This window comes from Musca domestica, unplaced genomic scaffold (genome assembly GCF_030504385.1).
Source record: "Musca domestica strain aabys unplaced genomic scaffold, Musca_domestica.polishedcontigs.V.1.1 15, whole genome shotgun sequence".
NCBI classification, from domain to species: domain Eukaryota; kingdom Metazoa; phylum Arthropoda; class Insecta; order Diptera; family Muscidae; genus Musca; species Musca domestica.
In genome coordinates this window covers 17,007,310-17,029,894 of record NW_026712207.1, presented here as the reverse complement: position 1 = coordinate 17,029,894, position 22,585 = coordinate 17,007,310, and the positions used below count along the sequence as shown (strand labels likewise).

At 35.1% G+C, this 22,585-nt stretch overlaps 5 protein-coding genes across 7 annotated transcripts; 3 read left to right on the top strand and 2 right to left on the bottom strand.

The window, feature by feature from the left end:
• Positions 1-6,268: 6,268 nt before the first annotated feature.
• Positions 6,269-7,615, top strand: LOC101887496 (thioredoxin-like protein 1). Its single transcript, XM_005178578.4, has 5 exons — positions 6,269-6,483; positions 6,585-6,741; positions 6,795-6,905; positions 6,961-7,244; positions 7,307-7,615. The coding sequence occupies exons 1-5, from the start codon at positions 6,389-6,391 to the stop codon at positions 7,518-7,520; spliced, it is 861 nt and encodes a 286-aa protein (XP_005178635.1). The 5' UTR covers positions 6,269-6,388; the 3' UTR covers positions 7,521-7,615.
• LOC101887329 (bifunctional coenzyme A synthase) lies at positions 7,598-9,684 on the bottom strand. The gene is made up of 3 exons (XM_005178577.4): positions 8,890-9,684; positions 8,473-8,819; positions 7,598-8,412 (listed from the first exon to the last, which is right to left on the bottom strand). The coding sequence occupies exons 1-3, from the start codon at positions 9,434-9,436 to the stop codon at positions 7,759-7,761; spliced, it is 1,548 nt and encodes a 515-aa protein (XP_005178634.2). The 5' UTR covers positions 9,437-9,684; the 3' UTR covers positions 7,598-7,758.
• Positions 9,685-10,699: 1,015 nt separating this feature from the next.
• LOC101888000 (probable Golgi SNAP receptor complex member 2) lies at positions 10,700-11,679 on the top strand. Its single transcript, XM_005178581.4, has 2 exons — positions 10,700-10,937; positions 11,012-11,679. The coding sequence occupies exons 1-2, from the start codon at positions 10,798-10,800 to the stop codon at positions 11,514-11,516; spliced, it is 645 nt and encodes a 214-aa protein (XP_005178638.1). The 5' UTR covers positions 10,700-10,797; the 3' UTR covers positions 11,517-11,679.
• Positions 11,680-11,724: 45 nt separating this feature from the next.
• LOC101887837 (chromatin modification-related protein MEAF6) lies at positions 11,725-12,618 on the bottom strand. The gene is made up of 3 exons (XM_005178580.4): positions 12,342-12,618; positions 12,065-12,278; positions 11,725-12,007 (listed from the first exon to the last, which is right to left on the bottom strand). Exons 1-3 carry the CDS (start codon positions 12,480-12,482, stop codon positions 11,730-11,732), a joined length of 633 nt encoding a protein of 210 aa, XP_005178637.1. The 5' UTR covers positions 12,483-12,618; the 3' UTR covers positions 11,725-11,729.
• A 1,320-nt stretch (positions 12,619-13,938) lies between these two features.
• LOC101888464 (metal regulatory transcription factor 1) lies at positions 13,939-22,579 on the top strand. 3 transcript variants are annotated; one of them, XM_005178585.4, is made up of 6 exons: positions 13,939-14,718; positions 14,791-15,244; positions 18,644-18,752; positions 19,765-19,867; positions 19,926-20,076; positions 20,135-22,579. In XM_005178585.4, the coding sequence occupies exons 1-6, from the start codon at positions 14,283-14,285 to the stop codon at positions 21,996-21,998; spliced, it is 3,117 nt and encodes a 1,038-aa protein (XP_005178642.3). In that variant the 5' UTR covers positions 13,939-14,282; the 3' UTR covers positions 21,999-22,579. The 3 variants fall into 3 exon arrangements, with proteins under 3 accessions (XP_005178642.3, XP_058975726.1, XP_058975725.1); XM_059119742.1 differs by having other exon boundaries at positions 14,428-14,570; XM_059119743.1 differs by lacking the exons at positions 14,791-15,244; positions 18,644-18,752 and having other exon boundaries at positions 13,944-14,570.
• The last annotated feature ends 6 nt before the right edge of the window (positions 22,580-22,585 follow it).

The window sequence follows — 22,585 nt, the reverse complement described above, 5'->3', positions numbered from 1 at the left end:
CCTGCAAGAATCTACTGGTCGTGGCCTATCTATAAGGTCATCCAATATTTTCGGCTGATTTTTTCAAAATCTTAAAGGAAAAATCCAAATTTGCAATTTTTTTTTAATTGAAGAAGAAAATTGGGATCAGAATACTAAAACTAGGTAATGCTAAAATCACATGTCACATGATTCGCTCTCTATTCCTTGTTCGACCATTAATTATGAAATATCTAATTAATTCCCCACATAAAATTTGCTGAGTGAACAACGATTTTTGTTCTTTGTTCCATTAAAATCACTCTCAGAACTAAGATGAAATATGAGCCATTCCTAACAAATGAGAGCATTTATCGAAAAAATAAATTATGACAAAATGACAAAAAGTTCAGTCGTCTCTCAACTCTCGTTGACTTTAGACTACGTGCGCGCCGTTTCGCTTTCTTTTTTATGCGTTTTGTTTGTTTTGCTTTGAACACCAATACACACACAAATACACACATTCCTTCCATCTAACCAATAACACAAACATTATTTTATTTGGTGATTTTGCTGAAATTTAATATTCCTAATTTCAACAAAATATACAATTTTCTGCGAAAATGGGTGATGAGGAGCCGCCTCCTCGTTTAGACCCGAGGAAAAGAATTGAGCTTTTTAGCAACCCTGGAAGCAAGAAGTTTAAAAATAATCAGCCTTCTATGCAAAATAAAATGCCGCAGTGCTCTGCAAAAACAACACCAGCAAAAGAAAACACCACTCTCACACCATATGAAAATCAATATTTTAATGATACAAAGTCCATCTCCACCAACACAACTAACAACTGTCACTCCAACAATAACAATCCCTCCAATCCATCCAATATACCCAAAAACACAAACAAAACAGATATTTACAGCTATGATAACTATGAAAACCAAACAATTCTTTACAGCCCAGCCCATCCAGGTCCATATTATGTACTTCTTACTTCTGATGAGCCCATTTGCCCTAGAAGAAAGAACTCAGAATTACATTTGTATGCCAAATTAGCCAGTGCCAACATAAATGCTCATTTTGTATCAAAGAATATTGCATATAAAACCTTCCGCCTGAGCTTCAACAATTATAACTCGGCAAATAATTTTGTTTTGGATCCAAATGTAAAATCTATTGGTTTGAATGCTTTTATCCCAGATAGATTTGTACAAAAATTTTATGTTATTAAATCCGTACCAGTAGAATTCACTGGCAAAATGATATATGATCAAATCAACAGCAGCGACAATGATTTCAAAGCTGTATCAGTATATCGTTTCAAATACAAAAATGAAAATGGTCAGTATGTGCCGTCGCAAACCATTAAAGTAGGTATTGTAGCGGACTACGTTGTAAAAGAACTTAAAATGTTCAACTCTATAGTGGAGACGGATTTATATATTCCACTTGTACGCTTATGTAAAAATTGCGGTCGTTTAGGTCATATAGCCGTAAAATGTAGAGCCAAAAAAAGATGCCTTCTTTGCGGGATAAACATTGAATGTCCCACAAACTGCACAGAGCCAAAATGTGATACATGTTTGTCGACAATTAAATGCAAAACATACTGTATTCTACCCAGATGTATACTATGCAACATGGAAGATCACAATGCCATGGATGTCAAAAAATGCAAAAGATACAGCAATGAAAAAAATATTCTGGAGGCTATGGCAATCACCAACCTTTCAAGGAAAGAATGTATCCCTAAAGTTTCAAACAATTACTTTGAAATTTTAGATGAACCAAATTATGAAAATCAATTTCCCCAAATTTCTAAAACAAGCAGAAGACCAGTTACTTCCTTCAATGATGAACTCAACAGAAGGAGAACTAAAGTCAATTACAATAAAGTAGCAGCATCAATACCTCGTAGAACACATATTACAGCTGAACAGGAAACGATTGTACCCTCTAAACCATCCTTTGAATTCTCAAATTTTTTCAAAGTTTCTGAGTATGAAAAAATATTATCCACTTTCACTCAACAAATGGCTGCCGCATTAACCAATGCCAAGTGTACAGAAGGATTACAGATCTTAGACAGTTTTTCAAATGCCTTAAAAGCACCAGCAATAGATGGACCTTCCAGTTCTAACCAAACCGAACATGATAATCTTACAGCACAACATACAAAGTTTGAATAAAAATAAAAATTATTTAGAACTTTACTTAAACAAATTTTCTGTCGATATATGCATCTTAAGCGAAATTTTTAATGTAGATGAAAATGCATCATCATCTTACGTAAACAATTATGGATTATTCTGTAAAAAAAGAATCGACAATTATGGTGGCGTTGCCATCCTGCACAAAAAAACTATTAAAATGAAAAAATTACCTTTTGCATCGGATTTAGACATCTTAATATGTCAAACTACAAACCTGTCTCAAAATTTAACGATTGTCTCAGTATACTTTCCGCATTCTGTAAAATCCAATGTTTTAAAAACTGAAGTATCAAAACTTTTAATCTTTCTAAATGGAAAATCAAATGTCATTATTGGCGGGGATTTTAATGCAAGATGTAAAGCATATGGTGACGTTTTTGACACAGTTCGAGGATCCACTGTGCAAACCTTGATGGACAGTTCGGCATTTCGTTGTGTTAATGATGGCTCAGCAACCTTTAAAAAGAATCTATTTGACAGTTCTTTCGGTTCTGTGTTAGATCTTACCTTCACAAATATGTCTTCAAACTTTAATTGGAATGTAAAAAATACAAGCATAGGAGGAAGCCACCACAGACCAATCCTTATTAACATAGATAATTTCACATCAAAGCAACAGTACTTCCTAGCAAAAAAACATCTCTTCAAAAACTTATCAAATCTAAAAATTGATTCCAATATGAATGATATTCAATCGAAGCTAAAATCAACAATAAAAAATTCAACTTTTCTCATTACTGCTGAAACAAAATTTCAAACATGGTGGAATAATGACATTACCATACTCTTACGTCAAAAAGAGGCCGCAGAACAGAAATTTGATAGATACAAAACCACTGAAAATGCCCTGAGTGCAATCAACGCTATATCTAAATTCAAAAAAGCCGTAAAATGTGCCAAAAATCGCGACAAACGTCGTAAACTGTCAGATTTAAGCCAATTATCTAATTCAAAATCGCTTTTCCGTTATGTAAAGAGCTGTAAATCGGTTTTCGAACCCCAATCTGCTTCTAAATGGAACACTGACAACAACGAAGCCTTCTTACGTCATTTGAGTGAACAGGTTCCCAACAACAGACAAACTATATCCATTTCAATTTATAACAATCAATCTGCAAATTTCTCCATGGAAGAACTAGACAATGTTCTACAGCAAAAAACTAAACCATCTGCAGCTGGTCTGGATGGAATCACTTATGAAATGGTTAATAAACTATCCCAAGATAGTAAGCAGCACCTTTTGAATTCCTTTAATAATCAATGGAAAAACTGTGAGTTTTTTGAAGAATGGAGGAGAATAAAAATTGTTCCCATACCGAAAAAAGGAAAAAATTTAGACATCTGCACAAATTTTCGGCCAATTGCTTTAATATCTGTACTGGCAAAGATTTTAAACCTCATGGTCAAACAAAGGCTCAATGATTTTCTAGATGAACATAAAACTCTTCCACCTAGATCTTATGCATACCGCAAACATGTGTCAACTTCAACATGCATTAATGACATACTACACACAATAAACACCTCCAAAGAAAAAAATGACAAGGTGATTGTTCTCTCGATGGATGTATCGAAAGCCTATGAGTGTGTCGATATAAATTACCTGAAGAGGATTTTAATAGAAATAAACATTCCACTCCAAATAAGATTATGGATAATCAATTTTCTCTGCAAAAGGACTCTTTGTATGGGAAACTCCACCCTAAATATATACAATGGGATCCCTCAAGGCAGTTGTTTAAGCCCAACACTATTCAACCTATACACAATAGGCCTCCATGGTTTAGCTGATGAAAACACAAACATTTTCCAATATGCGGATGATTTTATTTTGCTTGTGGCAAGCCATGACTTTGATAGTGCCAACAATATTTTACAAATCAAAACCAATAACATGGTATCCTTATTAAAAAAACTAAACCTTGACGTCAATGTTGAGAAAACTTCAGTAATGTACGTGGCTAAAGGAGGTCGGAGAAATCCCAACATTTTACTAAATGGAGTCCAAGTAAATGTTGTTAAGTCCATCAAATTTTTAGGGAGACATATTAAAAACAGTCTATCACTCAAGGAGCACTACGAAGAGGTGATGATATCCTGCAGAAATACTGTTAATGCTTTAAAAATGGTCACGGGTCCAAAAAGTGGAATTCATCCCGCAAAAGCTATAAACCTGTCAAAATCACTTATCTTTTCAAAGACCGAATATGCAATCTCATCGATGGCTCACAGACCAATGTATATAAACAAGAAGCTAACAAGCTTTCAAAATCAGTTGTTAAGAAAAAATTTGGGACTGGTGCCTTCCACTCCAAATCATGTGGTATACGCTCTTGCTGGTATGCTACCAACAGATTTAAGAGCTCAACACTTGGCGGCTAAAGAATTGATAAGACTTAAAATATACAACTCTTCTCTGTATGAATACTTCACCTCAAATACCTCAAGAAAAACTAGTCTTGGATATGTCTATACAAAGTTTCGCACAATTTTTGAAAATCTCAAAATTGGTTACAATCAACATCCGACCAACAAGGTAGATTTCATGCTGGATATATTTAATACTACCAAAAACAATACACCAACAGAATATTTCAAAGCACACTACTACGAATTAATTAACGACTTCAGATCCGAAGGCGTTTCTATTTGGGCGACGGATGCTGCTGTTTTTAACAACAACACAGGCTGCGCTGTCTGCAATATATCTGCTAATCAAAATTTTGTTTTCAAAATTAATGAAAAACTTTCTTCTCTTACTGGTGAACTATGTGCAATTGAAAAGGCAATTGATTTGATGATCGAAGACGGTGTCAGCACAGCTGCTTTATTTACAGACAGCAAAAATGCTTGTCTTCTGCTTAAAAACAACACATCTCACAATTTCACTGTGTACAATATTCTAAACAAAATAGTTAATTCGCATTTAATTAAAATCTCGTTTGTTTGGACACCTTCCCATGTCGGTATACCAATCAATGAAACAGCCGATTATTTTGCGAAGCATGCAGCAAATGTTGGTTCACCAATCAACTTCTGTCTGTCGGTCACAGATGCGTCGAAACGCATTGAGTCACTCCTGTGGAATGAGTTTATAGAAAATTACAAGGACATCTCACGGACTAAAGGAACTTACTTCTACCAATTCTTCCCGGCGCCTGCTAAACAGCCCTGGTTCTTTTCATCAAACATGAAACCTGAAAACATAAAGATTGTTAATCGATTGCTCACTGGTCATACTTACACCAAAAAATATTTCCACAGGATTGGAATTGCTGACTCAAATCTTTGTGAAACCTGCAACGAAATTGAAGATGAAAAACACATAATTTTTTTCTGCAAAAAGCATCAAAATCATAGGAATGATTTTGATTTGTTCAAGAAATTTAATAACTTACCGGAAATCCTGATGTCCAAAAACCAACAAAATATAGATGAATTAATCAACTTTATTGCACTTTGCAAAATTGAAGTTTGACTTTTATTTGTAAATAATCATCATATTTGCTGACAGTTCTTTATTTTTTCCTTTAGTTTTGATTTTTTTTTTGTTTTGATTTCTTATGTATTTCATTCATATCACTACATTCTGTAAACACACATATACTGTAAACAAAAAGAAAACGAAAATAAAAGAGTACTGATACTTTTCAAGTAACCAATAACCGGTCATGGTGAATGGGCACGAAAGTGTTCTAACCACCAACATACTTGACGACGTAGAAGTACAAAAAAAAAAAAAAAAAAAAAAAAAAAATGACAAAAAGTTGAAAACATAAATGAAAATTGTCAAATTAATGATATAATAAAAAATAAATCTTTGGGAGAAAAACAATAATTTCTTCTATTCATATTAGTGAGAATTTCATTTTTCTCGTATAAATTGCCATTAAAATCAAGAAACAAAATTTTTGAAAAAAAGGAATTATTTTACTATGAATTACGAATTGTGCCGTATGAACGGGTTAATTCGTGTACCTAATTCTGAGAGCGTACAACTTGATTGAAAGTACAATGAAAACATAGCATAAGCAACTACCGATTCCAAAAAAAAACAGTACTCAAAGTCGATTATTCAATTAATCGGAAATTGACTTACGTCTCCCCAGTTCATATTTGTGCTCTGTCATTCTATTCTTCTATTGGAAGAGAAAAACAATTCTTTTTATTATTAATTATTTATTACGATATCTAAAAAAACAAAATAGTTAACCAAAATGAGCGTACGTGTGATTAACGATGATGCACACTTCCATTCTGAGTTAGCAGCTGCCGGTATAAAACTAATTGTTGTTGACTTTACTGCAAGCTGGTAAGGACAGGATCACTTTGTAGTATATTGTTCCTGTCGACCTATAAATAATAATAAGTTAGTTTTCAAGCAATTTATCTGTTATATTGACCCTCTCGTAGGTGCGGTCCTTGCCAACGTATTGCTCCACAATTTGAAATGCTGCCCAATAAGTATCCAAAAGCAATTTTCTTAAAAGTCGATGTTGACAAATGCCCAGAAACTGCGGCGAGCCAGGGTGTAAGTGCAATGCCCACATTCATATTTTATAGAAATAGGGTAAGTATGGCAAATAAAAAAACTTGAAGTAGGTTTAACCTGTGCATTTTTAGACAAAAATCGATAGAATTCAGGGAGCAGACATAAATGCATTGGAACAAAAGATTCAAGAGCATATTGGATCAGGTGGAGATGAAACCGGCGAGGACTATGGACAAGGTTTGGTAAGTATGTCCTTAGCTAGGTTTTTTTAATATTGCTAAGCTGCTTTTCTTTCAGATGGAAATTAACACATTCATTTCAAAACAAGAATGTGAATGTCTAAATGAGTCTGATGATCATCCTATGAACCATTGTCTGGTCGCAAATGGTGGTTATCTGCAATCTGATTGTGACGAACAATTAATCTTATCTGTAACATTCAACCAATTGGTGAAAATTCATTCCCTGAAATTCAAAGCACCACCTCAGCTAGGCCCCAAGGAAATTAAAATTTTTATCAATCAACCGCGTACAATAGATTTTGATCAAGCGGAATCAATGACCAGTGTCCAGGACCTAACGTAAGTTTATTTAGTGGAACATGGAACTGGTGATGATGTACTACATTTTGAATTATTTCCAGTTTGGATCCCAAAGACTTGGAAAAGGGCACACCCGTCAATCTACGTTTCGTAAAGTTCCAAAATGTACAAAATATCCAAATCTTTGTTAAGAATAATCAGTCAGGAGGCGAAGTTACTCAGTTGGATTACCTGGGATTCATAGGCTCCCCTATTTTGACTACTAAAATGAATGATTTCAAGCGTGTGACTGGCAAAAAGGGAGAAAGTCATTAAAGGATGCATATTAATTTATTAGCATTTTCTTACTTAAAAACAAAAGCATATTAGCAATAGAGGAATACAAAACTATGTAATAAAAATTCACCAAACCTTTGTCTTTTATTCAATCCCGTTGCTATATTGATGTTGAACATTTAAATGCTTAATAAATTTCTACAATTGCTACATTTTATCACGATTTAACAGAATTGATCTATATAAAATATATTGCCGGAAAATCTGGGTAGAAATCCTATAAGTTGCTACTCGTTGTAATATGTACTAAGTCATCCATTAGTATTTTCCATGCTTTTTCGGCTTGCTTTAAAGTGAAATCAGAATCCCACTGCGAACTAAAGACTACGTGGGATCTGGATACCATTTCACTATTTGACGGTTGGCTGGCAATTCTACGCCTTGCTTCCTCTTCTGAAAGACCATTTCGTTCAACGATACGACGCACTGCCTCTTCTGGAGGGATAATCATAGACCAGACTTCATGTACCTCCTTATCCCAACCAGCTTTAAGTAAAACAGCAGCCTCTAATACCAACACTTTCGGACAGTTAGGACCCTTTCTTAACTCATTTATTCTACGATTGACTTCAACCATCAGTTCCGGCCACACAATGTTATTTAATTTTTCTAGCTTATTTGCGTCTGCAAAAACAATTGGGCCCAATTTGGCACGATTTATACGCCTGTCATCGTTCAAAATGTCTGTCCCGAATTCCTCAATAATTTTGTTATAACACACTTGATCCGGTTCATAAATTTCATGAGCAATTTTGTCACAGTCCATTACCAGTGCGCCCATACCTTGTAGTCGCTGAGCCATTTTACTTTTTCCTGAAGCAATACCACCAGTCAGGCCTATTATATGGGGCAATGGAGGGAGAGTTTTTGGCTAGGGGGTAAATGATTAAAATTGTAAACAAGATATACACACAATATTAAAATTACTTACATCGGGTTTTCTTAGTCGTGTTCCCAACAAATCGATACGAGTGTTGCTGGAACTTACTTTGCTTTCTTTGGGACCACTTTTGTCGCTCGATTCGACGAGCTCTATGCAAAATATTTCCAACTTATTTAGTTTATTTTGTTGCCTTAATTCGTTAACTTTTTCGCCTCCCCTTAGGGTTTCCTCACTGACCACAATCATATCCATATTTGGGTCACTTTTCGTGGGACCGAAAGGATCGTCTATCGGCACAACCTCATATTGCAAGGTTGGATCGATTTCCGTCAAAAAACTTTGGACTTCTTCAATGCGCTTCTCCACTGGAAGTATTAACTCGTGCAGAGTTTTACCTATCAAAAAGAAACAGAAGTCTCCCAATGAAAAAGAGTTCTACACTAAGTGCTTTCCGGTTTTACCTACTTTTAGTTAATTTCGATGTAGTAACCCCAACTACCAATCTGGTGCTGGCTCGAATTACCGCTTGACTCAGAAAAATTTTGTGTCCCAAGTGAATCCGATCGAACGTACCACCCAAAACAACATTGTTGTACACTCGAATTCTTTCTTCTGGTTCCAATTGTTGAAATTCTTCCAGATCATTTATATCTTCATTGAACAAATAAACGATTGGTTGTTGTACGTTAAGTTGCTGACGTAACTGCTCACATACTTCATGTTGGCCGTCCGAGAATATATAGTCAACAGGCTTTAAGTGAAGCTTGTCAAATGTTCCCCGGTTTTTAAGGGTACCCACCAAAATATTAAAATCCTTTTTAGGAAGGTGTTGATTGCTTTCGATGTACAACTGCGATATTAACCGTCCATATGAGGGCACGGGCACTCTCGTGGGTGGGACATTAAGATGTACGTACAAAGATTTCAGACATTCGTGCTTCTGCAGGGCTTTTAAAGATTGCCCAAAGCGCTTTACGTGAGACACAACCAATAGCCCGGTAGTGGACGTCATCCTTAGGTGGCCAAATAACAAAGTTCAACAGCTGATAGTTTGTCTGTCGTTGCAAAATAATTACAGTAGACTCCGTGTAAAGTTGTTTCACAATATTTTTAAGTTTTAAAATATTCAACCATGGCAAAATTAAAGAAGGTAGAACAAAGCTACCTCTAAATACAAATTTTTTGCAAGTTATGGAACAAATTATTTAAGAATATCCTCCAAGATGTGTGACCAAATTAATATTTATTTTACATCCCTTTCATCGTTTCTATAGGATACAATAATTGCCCTTTCCCAGAACATGCAGGAATGTACTAGTTTTACATTCATGCAGTTTTGGAAATGAGCAAATATATTTGCATTTTTTTGTTTTTTAATTCTTGGATTGACCTTATTAGTTTTTGGAACAACTCCAGTTAAGTAAAAACTTTTCGAATTTTTCGAAATTTTTCGCAGCGGGAGGACGGACACGGGAACCCAGATTTTTGACCCGAAAATCCGGGTTATGCGGATGGAAAGACCCATATCTCTGGACCCGAAAAAGGTATTAGCACAAATTGTAGCATTTTGAAAAGGTAAGAGAGTCAGCTATAATTTGGCATCAATGGGGGTTTTATAAAAAATCCGGGTCCAAAAAATAGATAATTTGACTATACTTCCGAACCGTGACCACTTACCTTAACATGTGGCCATTTGTTGCTTTCCAACGATATGTATATTGTCTATATCGGGTAATTGGATCCAGGTCTAGTCGGGGTCTTGAACCCCGACTTTAGGGTCAAAAACCTGGGGTCCCGGTTCCGTCCCCCAAGAAAAGATAGGAACAGGGTAAAAATACCTACCACTGTAAAAAATTTCGAAAAAATTGAAGAGTTTTTACTAAACTAGAGTTAAGCCCTTATTAAATATACCTTGGACTAATCAATAAGTAGTCCACTTTGGCACACTTTATGCTTTTATTTCCCCAGGTGAACAAACCGCTGTTGCAGCTTGTTAAATTTTTCATTTTTTTGACATTAGGCGTGTTGCCCTTGCTTCGTTGGCAACTCTTTGTGTTTTATACATTGAATTTATTATTGCTATGTTCCAGTACCTGCAAGAATCTACTAGTTTTGCAATTTTCTTCGATATAATAAAGGGAAATTCCGTTATCGTAGTAAAAACTTTTACATTCTTGCAGTTGCGGTGTTTGTGTAGAGAATACACGAAACGGAAGCATATCGTGCCGCCGCTGATTGGTTTGCTCTTGATAAGCCGCCGCCGCCGAAAAATAGGTAAGCTTCGTGGTCTGCCCCTTTGGCACACGTCATGACAGACGTTTCAACTTTTGATTTTCACATAAAAAATATAAACAATAGGAACTGCGGACAAAAATGGAAAATTTGTATCATCAAACGAATCATTTGTTGAAAGAGATAGAGCAAAGTTTTCAGCGATTGGTTCACACGGCTGGCCAGACTGAAAATTATGATGTGGAAAATGAGATACAAATGAAAATAACTCAGGTCAATAGGTAGGTTTTTATGACCTTTTATTTGAGCCAGGGTTTGCAATCTAATATGGAATTTCGTGACTGAATAATTTCAGTAATTGTGACCGTTTAGATGTTTTGCTTTATAAAGTCCCAGTCTCTCAACGACCCACAGCTAAAATGAAGGTTGATCAATTGAAATACGATGTGCGTCACTTGCAAAGTAGTCTTCAACTTTACCGGGAGAAGAGACAAAGACGGCAACAGGAGATTTCGGAAAGAGAACAGTTATTGAGCCATCGCTTTGCGGCTAATAATACAGAAACATGCTTGGACCTGGACTATGCATTGCAGCATAATCAACAATTAGGCAATGCACATCAGGGCGTGGATGAAATGTTATCGACCGGAAGCAACATTCTCTCCAGTTTAGTTAACCAACGAACCACTCTCAAAGGAGCGCAGAAAAGACTTATGACCATCGGCAGTACCTTAGGTTTGTCCAATCACACTATGAAGCTGATTGAAAGACGTTTTGTTGAAGATAAATACGTTATGATTGGCGGAATGTTTATAACGCTATTAGTTATAGGCTTAGTTATATACTTTGTTGTCTTTTAGTTTTGAGATTGAAATATACCAATGTTGGCTTTTTATTCGTACAATATCAGCGTAGTGCAGAAAAAATTCTCATTGTTTTAAATTGGTTTTGTTTAAAGTATAAATACAACGATGCCGCAATATGAAGAAAGTACCTTAACTCTAAAGCCTAAAATACAAATAATGCGCGCGTCTTTTTCAGTATGATGAACGAAGTCGCGGTCTTCCCCTAAATCATCGATGACGGATCTTTTTATTGACATGTCCACCTTTCTTGGCCGTCACGCTGGAAGAGGACAACTTACTCTTAGTAGAGGTGCCACCACCCGGTGTACCCGGTTCCTTTATCGTTTCACGTTGAGGAGTTGATGCGCGATCACTCTTATCATCTTTTCCTGCACTTTTTATACTTGTCGCTCCATCATGGGCTGTAGTGGTGTTTTGGTTTAACGCTATCTGATTGTCACTGGAGTCTTCATTTGTTACCGAATCAGATTCACTGGCTCGTTCGGCTGTAAAACGTGTATGTGTTTACTACTAAAAAACATGATAATTTCAACATCTCTTACGGTTACAAATGGCCATTGAAGTTATAGATGACTTGGAGAACAATCGTTCAGCTTCTTTGAACTTCCTGTTCCGTTTATCCGCTTTGGAATTTGTTGCCTTGTTCGAGGTCAGATAACGTTCCCATCCACGTATTATGTTGCCACAGAGTTGAGTATCTTCCAAATAAGAACCCTCAAATGCATATATTTGCCTCTCCAAATTTGCCAGTTGTTCCTAATTGCATATAAACCGGAACGATTGAAAAATTATATTATTATCCATTTTTCCACAACTTACAGATGTTTCCGCCTTTTTCTTGATCAAGTCCGCCAACTCGGCTCTAGTATCCAAATTTGTTTTTATCGTAGAATTTGTTTTCGTAGATTTTCGCTGCTTCGTTGCAGCGTCATTTTGATTCTTCATTGATGGCGAGCTCATTTTATATATTTAAAGTGTAAACAAGAATTGTTTTGCAGTTTTATTTGTCCAAACAACAACCAAACCATAAATAAATAAAGAACTAGAGATGTGTCCTTCGGTAATAAGCCAGTTCAAGGAAGGTATTCTGTGAGTGGAACTATCGGAGCCAGGTTCAGGTAAATACTGATCCAAATAGCATATTTATATTATGCTATGTACCTCATTGCACTTTCAATCATGTTGTTCACTCTCAGAATTAGGAACACGAATTAACCCGTTCATACGGCACAATTCATAGTAAAATAATTCCTTCAAAAAAAATTTGTTTCAAATCAATTTTGAAATGGAAAATTTTGAATGTAAAATTGTTGAAATTCGTTAAAATTGTTAAACAATGCATATCATAATAGCTTCCGATTGACGTTGTATACGAAAAATTTACTTTTTTTTTCAAAAACAAAAAAAAAACATTAAAAAATTTACATACCAATATTCCCAAGCGTTGATGCATATACCTGTATTTTTCTACCACTGCACATGTCATATGCTCTGTTCCAGAACCTGCAAGAATACATGGTACAATGGAACCAAGTGCTCTGTTCCAGAACCTGCAAAAATCTACTACTTTACATAAAGGGAAAAACGGTTATCATAGTAAAAACTTTCCCATCCTTACAGTTCGGAAACAGACCATTAACTAGAATATTCCTGCAGGTTCTGTAACAAAACAATAGTCAGTAGTTTATAGTCAAATTTATTGTGAGGGATCAATTATCAGGGCTAACCCGGTTGGAGATGTTGTATGTAAAAATACTTATTGAGATAGAAGTAAATCCACCAGATCTCAAGATTTTGATTACGTAATGTCCTTTCCATGGTAGAAGAATACAGGTAGATCCATCAACGTTTGGGAACGTTGATATGTCTACATTTTTTAAATGTTTCTTCAAAACAAAATAGATTTTTGTATGTTTTCTTATACGACGTCATTCTGAGGTTATTATAATAAGCGTTTTCCAACAATTTTTACAAATATAAATAATTTTTCATTCAACATTTTCAATTCCAAAATAGGTTTGACAGTTCATTGTCCCAGCAGCTGTGTCGATGCGCCTACCTATATTCTTCTACCATGGTCCTTTCTTTAAACTTCTATATACTTGCTGATAGATAGTTAGTTAATTACGTAGGGTAAAAATACATATACACGTGGGTTAATTGTTGCCAGATTATCTAGAGATGAGTAATTTTTTATAGGCGAAAAACAAGAAACTGTGGTGGTGCGACTACATAATACATATAACAATGACCTACAGTGTTTACCCCCTTGATAAAATATATACATGTCTCACGGTTTACAAAAACTACGTTGCCTTCTATTGCTACTACACTTTTTTCCACCACTGACTAAATTTACGAAGCAAAATTCAAAAGGAATTAGTAAATTGGTGACAATTGGTGTGAACTACCTCGCTCTTTATTCTCATTAGATCGTGATCGGGAATTGTGGAATTGTTACAAAATGAGATTGCCGCAAGATATATCAAGTGGAAATTATTGAAAAAAAAAAAAAAATAATAATAAGAATAATCGTTTCTAAAAAGTGACCAAAGCCTTGTTATATTGTGAAATATAAGAAATGAAGAATTGATCATTTAAGTTTATACAAATTCCAATTCATTCGTATCGGATCGGATTCGATAGATTAATCGTATCGGATTTCTTGTGAAATTTTCCATACAGTTCGAAGAAGTAAAACGTAAAAAGTTATTTTTTTCTTTTTTGGAAAAATAAGTGAAAGAAAATTTTGATTACGTTATGGAAATTTCAAGTGGCGACATATTCAGTGAGCAGAATGTTGCTTTGTTTCCCAGTTCCAAAGATAATAGCGAGTGTTGTGACGATTCGGCCTACAGCAGTAGTTTGAATCTTTCTTCCTTATCAAACTTTTCTTCGTCATCCTCGCCAATCATTAATCCCGCACTACCACAACAACAAGTGCCTAGCGATGGTAGCAGCAGCGGCGGCGGCAGAAGCGTCTTTATTGACTATGATGGGTCAGCGGAATATATGGAGGAGCAACAGCGACAACTGCAGCAACAACAGGTGCTCCGACAATTAGGTTTTAATATATACGATGATAACTTAATTGATATCAATTATGATCGTAACAACCACTGCACCACAGAAAACACATCCCCTGTTCTGGCAGTGGGAAACATCAGTGAAAATGGGTTCGCAAACAAGCCAATGAGTATGCACTCAAATGACACCAATTTATATATCGATGATGATTTTGTACTAAACTATTTAAATTCTTCGACAGACACGACTTATCACGGTGCATCGGGGTCATCGGTTCCATCATATATGCATCCTGCATCCGCATCATCTTCTAACATTAATAATTCCAATTCATCGTCATTTTTAACCAACATGTCATCAACTGATACGGACTTTAACTACATGGACGTAGGGGGTAGTATTTCCCCCAATACTGAGACGAACCAACCAATATCATCGGTTTACGATAATGGTGATATGCCGCCATTATCCAGTTTCATGGATGCAACCCAGACAAACGTCAACAATGGGATATGCTTGAAATTTGAGTACACATTCGAGAATGAAAAGTTAATACAAGTCCAACCGGCACCATTGATGGTTGGATACAAAATGGCACCGCCATGTCCAAAGGATGAAAATGGCACATCAGCATCAATTTCATATAATTTATCAGCAACCATGCCAATATCACCCTCAAATGTTTCAAATCAAAGGTAGCCAGTCAACATATATATTCTTTGCTTCAATGTTCTTTACATACGGCAGCTTAATTTAATTATTTTTTTGTTTCTCTTTGATTGCCTTGAAGGGGGTTTCCTATTTTTGCTTCTGATTTATTTGAACTATTGTGCATGGTTTATTTGTATCCGATTTTTCTTTTTTGTAAGTGAAAATCCGCATTTAATCAAGTAAGCTTATTATATATTTCTCATGTATCTAGTTTCACGAATTTACTTTCAACATGTCCATATTAGCATGCGTATAACCATGGCTGCTCAAAAGCGTGAGCAAGCAAACCAGCCCGGAAAGGAGATAATTTAAGAGAAAACAAAACATATATTCTGTCCAATTAACGATTAATTTCAACAGTTTTTAAACATGAATGAAGTTCAATATTATTTTTTAAACAAATTAAGAAAAAAAACATGGTTTAAGAAAAAACAAGAGAAATTGGCCTGGTGAGCGAGCTCTGTTCTCGAGCAGATCTTATACTATAACACATCATCAATAGAAAAAATGTGTGATGTACAAATTCTTTGTAAGATATTCATTCAAAATGTTATACGTTTCTTTTTGCCCATGAAAACCTAAGAAATAAGCTCAGCTGGTATTTTGGTGCGTCGTGAATGGGATTAGACAAGCTTACTTGCACCAATTATTCTCGAAAGTTTGCAAAAGAGAGCGGTTGAAGAGACAAATTTTGACAGTTCTTTCAGTGAGAATTTGCAAATTCTTGCTGAACAAATTTCATCTTGCAATCACTTGCAACTCTTCTTCTTCTCATTCATTGACATTCAATCAGATGTTTTCTATTGTTTGCTTATTTCTTTTTGTCCTTTCAATTTGAAAATATATTTTTTTTTTTGAATTAACAAGACTAATTTTTTTTTTTTTTTTGACAAATCAGCTGATTACAATCTTCTGCAGGAATACCGTCTGTTCACTTTTCCCATTTTCTTTGTAAAAGGGTATAAAACTACCTTACTCTCTCAGAAAGACGCCGCTGCACAATTCCTGCAGGCAAAGTAACCAGACACACCTAATGTCAAATGAATAATTTTGAAAAATTTTACTCTTTACTTTACTCTTTAACTCGCCATAAACACGAGGGTCAGAATCTTATATCGTTATATCTTACCTAAATTGGTAAATCGGCACATGTCTTGAAGATTACTCTTTAAATGTGTATTGACTTTATGGTAAATATTATTTCAATAAAAACAAAGGCTTTTGTATAAAAATTGCAGTAGTAATTCATGCACACACCATGTCGAAACATGCCCTCAATAATTTTTTATTTAATTTTACTAGTAAATTAAATAGACTCAAACATAATTTCTTTATCCATTTATGCAGATTTAGGTACTCAGGTACTCATACTCAGCTAAATAAATTCTGTGGATTTTTTTTGCGCCACTGTGTATACGTATGTATACACAAATGGTCAAATAAAATTTGAAAATTTTGATAATAGAACCATTCCGTTCAGAAGGACCCACGCAACATACATAAATTATTTATTCATAAAACAAAAAAAGTAGAAAAAGTACCACACATTTAAGAATTTGCCGAGAAAGAAATTATGATTTGAAAAGTCACAAGTCTAAAAATAGAAAACCAAATAAAAATAAAAGATTTGTTTTGTTTAAAAGAGAAAAAATCACACACACAACCACACACACTCTCCATCACAAATATATACAATGTCTATCTACTAGAACAAAAACAGAGCAAACTACTGAGATGTTTCCCATTGCTATTCGCTATTCGTAGCAGGTGGCACTTGCTCATTTAGATCAGGATTATTGACATTTTTGGTTTATTGGAAATTTGCATGTCCTCGTTTCTTATTGATCATAGTCTATACGCATATATGTGCAGCCAGCCAACCACTGAAATATAATAATAATAATAATAATAATATTCAATACTACGTAGATAGGTACATATTTCTAAAGTGTTTGAGGGGGCGTTAACAGCCGTCGATTTTTGTATTTTTAATTTGAAATTTGTGCAACATGTGCCCACAATTTTTCTCAAAAAAACCAAATCGTTGCATTTTATTTTTGTATTATTTGCCAAGAATTTTATGCATTTCTATTTAATTTGTCTTAAATTAATAAAATATTTTTACTTGACAACGGGGATAACTATTGATGTTCAGGGCCCAGGAGACACATCTCTCAGATAAATTAAATATGTATGTTTATAACATGTAATTCAAATACCAAATATAATTTAATGTGGCATAGGTAGCCGGCCAACTGTTGATGATAAAAATCTTTTTTTTTTTTAAATTATGCAGCGTTCCAAAGTTGTTTTTTATTATAAATCTTTTAGTATTATCTTATCTCTTGACAACCACACAATCAGTTTTAGAATGTTTAAGGTGTCGATTTTATTTTTTATAATTATAGAATCGAACTATATTATTCCACACGCGCCTGGCTATTACTATATTGATTATATTTTCAATTTTTTCCACATTTTCCATTTTCAATATTGACCTTTAGGTCATTATCATAATTAAAGTCAATCTATACAAGAGGACTTTTTTAGATTTCTGTAGGCTGATGCATACAGTCAATGTTAAAAATATCAAAAATTACTACATTACATCATTAAAGACGAATACCACAAATGTTACTTCTCTGTGCTTGCCTATTAATGCACACCTGATGAAAAAGAAATTAATAGTAGCCAACAATAATTATTTTGTGTTATCAAAAAAGGAGGTCGGTCTACTTCGGTCAATGTGTTTTCAAAGTATTCCTGTCCTTTTGTTAGGGCAATATTATGTAGAAACCAAAAGCAAAATGATTGATCTTTCTATTTATATATTAATGTGAATATTTTCTATGTCAACGACCAAGGTCGCATAAAGATGTTAAGGGCATTCCGCGTATGCGTCTTCTTTTATAGCAATATCAAAATGTTCATTCACTCCAAAGTGTGGGTGGAATTTTTAAGAGGCTGGCTATTTTTTCTGTTCGTTTTTTTTTTTTTTTGATGTGTAGACAACAAATAACCACTATTTTTTAATACATACAAATAACTAGCAGAAGGTATAATTTTATTTTCATGTATATAAGAGAGAATTAAAATTTCGATTGCGTTTTTTGCTAGCATTCTTGACGCTCGCATTTATACTCAACTAATAGCAACACCTTTTAACATTTAATACTAAGTATTTTACAACAAACCAATTCAAGCAAGGCCAGGTGCTACATAGATACTTTCTATATACATTTGTTTGCAGCATAATTGCAATTTGTTGTTGTAAAGCCAACATGTGTTTATGTGCGCCTATACATACGCTGGCTGGCTTCTCTCTATACTCCACATCAATACAAAATTAAATCCAAACATTAATGAAAATAATAAATTTATAGTTGTTACATGGAAGTAAATAATGAGCCTGATGAACTTTCATTATGCATACGACCCGGTGCGTTACACAAACAAAAAGGGGAATCAACTTACGCAACTGTTTCCTTCGAGGTACTCTAATTTATTATTCCGCTCGGCTAAAATATATACTCAGCTGCCATTAAAATATATAGTTGTGTTTAATAAAACACTAAAACAATCAAAACTACTGGACAATGAATTATTTTGGACATCTAATGATCCCTTCAATACATAGATACATATATATAAGTACTTTAAACTTAGGTATGGAAGATCTAAACGAACCGTTATCAATTATGCCGGAACACTTGTATACTTATCTTGTAATGTATTCAAAACTGGTTGTATTAAGTGATGAATTTAGTTTTGTCATTAAATGAATTGTGGATGAGTTTGAAACACTGCCACCTTAGATTGCATTTGAAACCTGTCACACAAGTCTTGGGATTAAACAGTATTGAAAACAACAGTAATGTATTGTAGTTTGCAATACATTATAGATTAACTATTTCCGATGGGAAAGGTAGAGGACGTTAAGGTTAGGAAAACAACCAACACTGGGAAAATATAACCAAAAAAATTAATTCAAGAAAAAATTTTTTTTTTAAATACCCTTGCAAATATAAGACTGACGTACTGACTGATACGAGTAAGGTTTACCGTTGACAGTTTCTTTCTCAAGAGATAACATTGGATGTCATTAGCTAGCAGACTTAAAATTTTGTCCAGTAGTTATAAAATTAAATAACAATCCCATATAACAAACACTATTTGCTTTATAGTGCCAAACAAACAACTCGGATCCACATTTAATGACAGCAACTGCAATATTTAAAAAAAATGAGTGCTATTAACCTAACAACTTAAGAATAATATTTTTCCAAATGCTCCATATTTGACCAAAGGTATTTTATAACAAATCACCGCATAGGTAAAAGCTTCTCGCCATTTAGTTTGCCCTCCAAAATAAAATTACATATGTACTGCATGTATTTAATTTGATTATTCTCTTCTTTTTTATCCGCATGGTCAGTTGTCCAGTTCTTTACTAACAACAATTGTTTTCATTTCATATTTTGTTTTTATTTCCGCTTAAATACAGAGCTCGGATGAATCACTGTCACGGTACAAGTGCAACTATGAAAATTGCAATCGAAGCTATAGTACGATCGGTAATTTGAGAACACATCTAAAAACCCATAAAGGTACGTTGTGCACTATTGTCCTATAGACAGTTGGTGAATTAAATTATTCGTTTTTTAGGCGAATATCGCTTTAAATGCACCGAGGAAGGTTGCGGAAAAGCCTTTTTGACTTCGTACAGTCTAAAAATTCACATCAGAGTTCACACCAAGGTCAAGCCGTACGAATGCAATGTGGAAGGGTGTGAGAAGGCTTTCAATACACGCTACAGGTGAGTCGGATGCATAATTTATATTTCATATGAATAACAAACCACCAAATATTTTCAGACTACATGCACATTTGCGCCTACATAATGGCGAAACCTTTAATTGCAATCAGTGCCATAAATGCTTCACAACACTAAGCGATTTGAAGAAACACATGCGCACTCACACTCAAGAGAGGCCCTATAAGTGTCCCGAAGATACATGTGGAAAAGCATTTACCGCGTCCCATCATCTTAAAACACATATACGCACCCATACTGGAGAGAGACCATATCCTTGCGAAGAAACCACTTGCCAAAAGTCTTTCAGCACGTCGCACAGTCTCAAGTCGCACAAGAAAACACACCAGAAACAAACGCAGAACCGTTGCACTAGAGAACGCAAAACTAAAAATCGGAACAAAAAGAGCAATCCTAGAGATGAATTTGGCGATATCAAGCAAGAGGAGTCTGTCGGCGATGAGACAAATTCCACATACAACAGTAGCGAATTTGAAGGTAGTGAGCTTCAAATGCCGACAAAAGCTATAAAAGCTGAAGCAGTCGAGTGCAATATTGAGGATCTGTATTCCATGCGGATGCCAGAAATTAAGAAATCGGAATATACGGCCTTAGCCCCGAAAATCGAGAGCATGCCCTTACCTGAAATGGGTCAAGCACTACAAGTGGCATATGCCACAGAAGAGGAGATACCCACGCCTTCGTGGTCGCAGGGTGTATTGGTGTCGAATCCTATTCTTCCCATGGCCCCTGTCTCGGTCCAGGGTCTGGCGATACCAACTGAAGTTCCCAGCTATGTAAATTTGCAATCAAATTATGCCAATGCCATTTCGGCCATTAATACAAATGGCACATCGTATGGAAATGATTTAAATGCCAATGGTCTGATGGAAATTGACAATGATCAAGCCATCAATCGACACACCAGTATTAACAACGGAAACCACCATCAAGAACAAATACACACTAATAATGTGCACAATGACCAAACCGCAACAAGCAATTCTGTGGACATAATTCCCATCCAAGAAAATATTGAAGAACTACTAATGGGTTCAACCGATTACAGCAGCGACGCCGACATGGAAACCGAGTCTTTACTGAACGACATCCTTATGACTATTGACAATAATACCAGTTTATTGCAAGAAACACTGCAAAAAGCGGATGAAGTACCGAACGATGGGTCCGCTTTGATAGAAGTCGATCTGCGGAACAATAAACCAACATTGAAGCAAATTACTGCTGATGCAGGTATTTGCAGTTGTGTTAATTGCAAATGTGATAAAACTAAGGATTGCCAAGGTGGCTGTTCATCAGACAAGCCATGTGGCAAGAAGTCAACAGGGGCGGTGACGTCTGATAGCCAGCCATTGGCAAAACCTCTCTCGAAGGGATGTTGTGGGGGCAATAAAAGAACTAATAAAGCGTCAAATAAACGTGAATCAGATTTCAATCAAAACATAGAAGATGTTGCACTGCTTTTGCAAAATCTGGCTTCTATGGATGGTAAAGGAGGTTGTTGCGGTGGTGCCAAGGAGTCGTCGTCAGCTTGTTCTGTCGCGGCAAACGACAAACCCAAAACTCAGTGTTGTTCAAAACCAACCCCTGTAAATACATCATCCTGCTGCTCTTCTAGCAATTCAGCACCACCAGTGCCATCATGTTGCTCAAATCCAGCACCACAGTCGCTGAACACCTCAAGTTCTTGTTGTTCGACAAATGTGCAAACACCATCTGGCGACACAACTCTCAAATCTATCAAGAGCGATAGCTGCACCTGCAAGAATCCTTCCGAAGGTGTAGCCAATGGTTGCTGTGTAGTTATTTGTATTAAAACTTTAAGGGCCTTGCGTAAAATTTTAACTAAGAAGAACCTAAATCTAGTTCTTTGCCCACAAAATCAATCTAATTCAACTAATTAAAAATGAACTGTGATCAGGAAAAAGGTGTGTGCATATCTGAATGAAGAACATAGGGCTACTTTTTTGACGTTTGTTATACATTTTACATGGAAAAATTACTTTTTTGCTAGTTGCCCCAATTTGGTTTCGAAATGCATTTCTAGATGCGTCGCTGGAAGGTTGCTAATTAGGATATGTTTATGTTCTGACGGCTTTTAAAAAGATTAGTTCTATTTCATATAGTTTCGTTATGTTGTTATTGCCATTGTGACTGTCGTATTGTTTTTTATCTATGTATTATAAAAATATTAATTTTATTAGCTATGTGCCAAATATTTTATGTATAATTTAATAATATATACATTGTTTGTAATTAAGGAAATATATCATTGTTATTTAGATAAATATGTGTTCTTTATCCATTTTTGAAGCCGATCGTCAAATTTATTACGTACTTTAAAGTCCAATCTGGAATCAATTGTAATATAGTATTTTTTTTTTTTAATTTTCAATATTATACCTAAGCATATAACAATAATTGTACCAAACTTCACATCAAACGCAACGTTTTATGCAATAAAATGTTTTACAAATAATAACAAGTACGT